Below are 6,307 nucleotides of genomic sequence, written 5' to 3'. Positions count from 1 at the left end.
CAGGCACCTTCTTGTTTATTCTTGACCAGGTGGAGCAATTAAACACTCACACTTTCATCTCATCTCATCTCATCTCATCTCATCTCATCTCATCTCATCTCATCTCATCCTCTCGCCATCATAGACTGTTATTTTCCTCGTTTCCAAATCACTGTTCTCACGATATGATTTCCAGATCTTATTTAAAGTTGTAGTACATCATTTATAACCTTAAATTTCACTTCACTTCCAAAATGTGATTTATTATTAGCATAGACCTACATTATTACCGCCTAATGCAACGCGCACTAATAACCTCCCAGGTTACCATAGCAACGGCCCGAATAGAGGACGCTTTAAGCAGCGTGTGACGCTCCAACCCGATAAACGTCGTCCACGTCGTATGAAAAACTCATTCCAGCGTTTCTACTAAGGAAGGAACTTGTTGGAATTCACACTCCGTAAATTCTTTATTATTGCTACTCTCGAATAGACACTCGATCTCAACCGGATCATAATACACTTCTGGATACAGTACTTCAGGTACATGTTTAATGTTCTGAGTGAAAAGTTGGTGCCTCAATGTCTGATTTAAGGGGTCCAGTAATTACACATGAGCCTTTATACGATCTTTATAATAATATAATAATCACTTTAATGATCGTTATTAATAACGTGTAATTACTGGACCCCTTAAAGCATTGCTGATGGCGCTGTTTTTAAGATTTTTATAATTTTATAATTTTATAATTAGAAGGTCCTAACGAGGTTCCTAAACTTAGGTCTAAACATGCACAGGATCATCGCAACGCATTTGTTATTGTTTACTTTATTGTAATAGTCTATCATTTTATATATATATATATATATATATATATATATATATATATATATATATATATATATTCATTATTAATTATTGAATCTCCACAGGTTCACTCTCTGTTTATAGGACTTACTGCTAAACCGACTCCATCGAGTGAAGACTTAAACAACACTGAAAATGGGCAACGTGTAAGTATATACAATATACAAAAAACTATACAAAAACTGTCATTGTATTGTAAAAATTGGAAAATATTTCCAAACAATAGTTAATTTAAAATATTAGCACTTATACTAATACTAATACTAATACTAATACTAATAAGATATTAGTATTTAGCCTCTGACAAGTTGAAAAACATGGTTAGAAAATATATATAAAATATATTACAACATTGTTTTGACAATTTCTGTTTAAAAACATACATGGATGTTATTCATTTGTAAAGATATAAGCATCTAGAATATATACTTTATTTAATTTTGTATAGAAATTAAATGATATATGCATAAATTAAATATACAAACTTTGAAAACAAGCATTTGAATGTATTAAAGCCGCAGTAAATCACGTTTGAAAACAAATAAGTTTACTGTTGTAGTAGACAAATGCAGCAAAATAACATCGGTGTACAAAGGCATAAACATTCACTCAAACCCACAACAGTGACTAAAAAGGTGATAATTTACTGCTGCTGTTATTTGCTGCTTTTAGATTTAGTGTTTGTTCGCCCTGTTTAACTGTCCGCCATTTTGCAAGCTGCTGTTATCTTGCCCTCACGCTAACACATAACTTTAGTAGCCCAACATATCGATAACAGCATTCGTTGACAACAAATTTCATTATGGTTATTATCATCGAGTTTATCGGCTAGTTGTTGCAGCCCTTGTTTTAAGTAACTTTAATATTTACAAATTAATTGTTGCTCTTTGGCTTTGTTAATGACTTTGAGTATCCATTAGAGATGCGTGAATCCGAATTCATCCAAATTAAATAACTCAAGATTCATGAATACATCTCTTCATTCACTCGGATCACTCGAGTCCTTGATTATCTTGCTATTAACACCAACATATATAGATAGAAGTTGTAAACGACACTGTTTAGTTGTTCTTAGTTGTTGTTAGCAAGTAATTGTAGCAACAAGAAACTGACAGTTTTTTAGGAAACTTCTTGCATAGTCAGAAACACAAGTGACCATGTTTTGTGGGCTCTATACGTGTCCCAAACCATGGGATTTAGCGATTTATCTGAGGGCCTTGAGTAAAATTCATGAGCCCACGAATTTGGTGAATTGTAATGATTCGGTGAATTGTAATGATTTGGTGAGTTCCCTCTAGTGGAATTCCATGGCAAAGGCAGGCAGAATCCCCACTGGGAATCCCACTTAAGTGACTTAAGGATCCGTTCACTGAGTGATTTAAAAGGTAAACGGATTTGGATTTTTCATCTCTAGTGTCCATGGGCAGGAAACCAAACACCTCACACATTATATACCTTCTGGGTTTTTATTTTGCATTTATTTTTATATTTCTTCTTGAAACGTTTATGTTTAAGACTTGATCTCTGATGTTCATTTAGCCCACTGTTTTTCGCTGCTTTTGTGGGATTTCTTTTTTAATCTATGTAGCCAAACTAAAAAAAAATCCGTTTTGAAAAATAAACAATAGGCTAAATTCTATTAATGTGCATTTAATTCAACAAAACCAAGTTCTTTTTGGACAATTGTATTTTTCGGTTTGTGTGGAAACACGAATTGGCTCCACTCTTTGACCTCTCTGTACTGTAAACTTGCCATTTCTCATTGCTCTCCAAAAGCATTAAAGTATTGTTCATGTAAAAGAAAATGTTCACAAATCACAGATCTATGTTACTGTCTTGTGTTTGTGTAGCAATCAACAAATGGCCACTCCTGCCAATGGGGAATTCTCTGCTGAAGATGAGTACCCAGACCTCAGCCAGCACAACAACCATATGTCTAAAGTTCTTACTTTGGAAATGTACAAGAAGCTTCGTGGGCGTTCCACTGCCAGCGGTTTCACCATAGATAAAGTCATTCAGACTGGTGTAGATAATCCTGGTAAAAGAACACTCACACTAGAATAAATATGCTGTTCTTGCAATAAAATTTGAATCAAAGTTCAGGACTGAAAAAACTCTGTAGTCAAATCTTTTGCAGTGAAAGCTTAAATTAGTTTAAGAAAAGAGATTTTTTGTCACAAATAATTTATTGCATGTTAACCCTTGTGTACTCTGGTTTCTTTATTGACACTTGTCTATTTGCATGTAGAGCTGACTTGCCATGTCTGCATTCTAGGTCACCCCTTCATTATGACTGTGGGCTGTGTGGCGGGAGATGAGGAGACCTACGAGGTGTTTAAGGAGCTGCTAGACCCCATCATTCAGGACCGTCATGGTGGATACAAACCCACTGATAAACATAAAACTGATCTGAAACCAGCCAACCTCAAGGTACTGTTATGACTTGTAATGTGCCAGCTACTGCAAGGTTTACAATCGTTCATGACGGATTTTTTTCATTTTAAACAAGTCTTAATGTGACTCAGAAGAACATGCATGAGCAAAGCGTTAAAAAATCTCCATTTATTATGTACAGGAAACAGAATGAAGTAGTTAATTTTATGAGTCCTCTGGTCCGACTCGTTCTTTCTTTATCATTTGACTCCTATAGATGCTACACAATGCAATAGATCAGTTTTTTTTTGTTTGAATCTTGACATTGTTGTTACAATAATTATGGTAGTCACATGACAAAAGAACTAACCACACAGAGGAGAAGATATGAGGGATTAGCTACTCATTCTGTTATCATAATTTGTATAGTTAAAGTTCTTGTATGTAGACATGTTGGGGGATCTGCTTATTAAACATTTACAATTTTAATTTATTTCTGATCAAAGGAACAAAATGATCTAATTGACTCAAAAAAGATTTGTTCATTTTGATGAACGAGATTCAAAGAATTACTTCACTAAAATGATCCGATCCTCCCATCAATAGTGCTCTCTTGATTTAAAGACTACCATTTGAATTATGTTTCTATTCACTTGTTAAAAATTTTTTCCTAAAGGGTGGGGATGATCTGGATCCCAACTATGTGCTGAGTTCTCGTGTGCGAACAGGCAGGAGCATCCATGGGTTTTGCCTGCCACCACACTGCAGTCGTGGTGAGAGAAGAGCAGTTGAAAAACTCTCAGTGGAAGGTAAAGTTTCTTGGTTATTTAAATATTGTTTATTTAAAACTAATTTGTATCTGTTGCGCACTTGCTTGCACATTAGGGGATGGGGGGTGCAAGATAAGATTTTTTTTCTCAGCCTGTGATTGCAGAGGGCTTTTGGTTCAATTTTCTATTTATTGTGATTTTATTCCATGTTTTGTAATTTTATGTGTAGGGTTAATTTATCAGGTGGTGATAATTGCTAGAACTAAATTTATCTGATTTGGATCGAAACATATTGCTTATACTAAAGCACTGAATTGTTTTTTCTTCTTCATTGGTTTATTAGCTTTAGGTGCCCTGGATGGAGATCTAAAAGGGAAATATTATGCTCTGAATAATATGACCGAAGAAGAACAGCAGCAGCTGATTGATGACCACTTCCTGTTTGACAAGCCTGTTTCACCCCTGCTGTTGGCCTCTGGAATGGCTCGTGATTGGCCAGATGCCAGGGGTATATGGTAAGTGCATTTAGGCTGAGTTGCTATTACCTCTGAAGGTAGTATTGTCAAAACACACAAAGCATGTTTTATAAACTTGTCAGACCGCACTTTATATATAATTCTATATTTATATACCGAGCATGTACAGTTTAGACTAGTGTGTTTATTCTTTGCGTAATAAGTGGGCCACAAAATTCTATTTGCATGTAATCCAACTTTAATTATTTTTTAATTCCTTTAATCATTAAGGTAATGGGAAGCAGATACTAATAAATGGTTACAATAAGTATTTAGAAATTGTCACTAGGTGATTGATAATATTAATATTTTTTAGCTAGTGGTAATACCAGTTCTAGTTAATATTTCAGGATATTAATGGTTCAATAAAAAATACTCGGGTATCACTTCAGAAACTTAAATGTCACTACCATGAATGTGAACTGTTCAGAGAACTTGGTATTCACACTACATTAGTCTCTTTTATCCTTTTAGCCAGTCTCTTTTGATGACTTTAGAAATTTCTATGAAAGTTGGTTTGTAGATCTTGGGGCCAAGTGATTCCATTTACTGATCACGCTTAATTTTTTTCAGGCACAATGACAACAAGACATTCCTTGTGTGGGTGAATGAGGAGGATCACTTGCGTGTCATCTCCATGCAGAAAGGTGGCAACATGAAGGAAGTGTTTAACCGTTTCTGCACAGGCCTCACCAAAGTAATCAAATCAAGAACCAAGAATGAAATTACATACAGTTAAAGTAGTTAAGGAGTAATTAAGTCTAGTAAACTGTCCTGTAAATAACTGCTGCTTACTGACTTGTACCCTTTCAGATTGAGGAGCTGTTCAAAAACAAGGGCCATTCATTCATGTGGAATAAGCATTTGGGCTACATCCTCACCTGCCCATCCAACCTGGGTACAGGGCTGCGTGCAGGTGTGCACGTCAAACTCCCCCATCTGAGTAAGCACAAAGGGTTTGAGGAGGCACTGAAGAGGTTACGCCTGCAGAAGCGTGGAACAGGTAAGAAAATGTGACAGAATGTCTGAAGCACCCAGTGCTGCCCTCTGTAGGCTATTGTATTGAACAGGAGGCTGATGGCTCTGGCACTAAGACAAATGTAATCAACACGACAGGTGGTGTGGACACTGCTGCAGTGGGGGGTGTGTTTGACATCTCTAATGCTGACCGGCTGGGCTTCTCTGAGGTGGAACTTGTTCAGATGGTGGTAGATGGAGTCAAGCTGTTGATCGAGATGGAGAAGAAACTGGAGAAGGGTCAATCCATTGATGAACTCATGCCTGTTCAGAAGTAAATCCAGCAATAGTCTTCTACCTCACTCATCCAAGATGGTCTTTTTTATCCCCCTGCCACATTCCACTCCTGAGATGAAGTAAAAAATTGTATTTTATTTAAGACTCCTGTAATATGGTGATAAGAATTAAACATTCTACCAGTTCACATCTGTCTGCTGTCTTGTCTTAAATATTAATAGCTGTTTAAGCCTCAAATAAATGCACCTACTGTGTTCTCTGGATTTGTGTTTAAAATTAAACCCTTAAAGTTATAATCTAATTTCATTATTACATGAATGCTGATTCAAGGCTCCCTTAACACAAACAAAACCTTGTTTTCTGCCCTTTCAATACAGTGTATAAACAAACAAACAAACAAAAAAAAACAATGACTATAATTTTAGTCAGTTCACATAACAAAGAGGTGGAAGTAAACCAGAAGAAAATACAAACATATCCCTCACCTAAACCCCCTGAATAATTTGGGATAAATTGGAATGATGATCAGGCTTCTTTGTAGAACATCA

At 35.8% G+C, this 6,307-nt stretch overlaps 1 protein-coding gene across 1 annotated transcript; it reads left to right on the top strand.

The window, feature by feature from the left end:
* The first annotated feature begins 383 nt into the window (after window positions 1-383).
* LOC124396441 (creatine kinase, testis isozyme-like) lies at window positions 384-5,946 on the top strand. Its single transcript, XM_046865585.1, has 9 exons — window positions 384-522; window positions 913-993; window positions 2,698-2,885; window positions 3,123-3,277; window positions 3,897-4,029; window positions 4,334-4,505; window positions 5,079-5,202; window positions 5,319-5,508; window positions 5,622-5,946. The coding sequence occupies exons 2-9, from the start codon at window positions 983-985 to the stop codon at window positions 5,798-5,800; spliced, it is 1,152 nt and encodes a 383-aa protein (XP_046721541.1). The 5' UTR covers window positions 384-522; window positions 913-982; the 3' UTR covers window positions 5,801-5,946.
* Window positions 5,947-6,307: the final 361 nt, after the last annotated feature.

The sequence above is a fragment of the Silurus meridionalis genome, chromosome 2 (genome assembly GCF_014805685.1).
Source record: "Silurus meridionalis isolate SWU-2019-XX chromosome 2, ASM1480568v1, whole genome shotgun sequence".
In the NCBI taxonomy this organism is placed as follows: domain Eukaryota; kingdom Metazoa; phylum Chordata; class Actinopteri; order Siluriformes; family Siluridae; genus Silurus; species Silurus meridionalis.
This window is presented reverse-complemented; position numbering and strand designations above follow the sequence as displayed.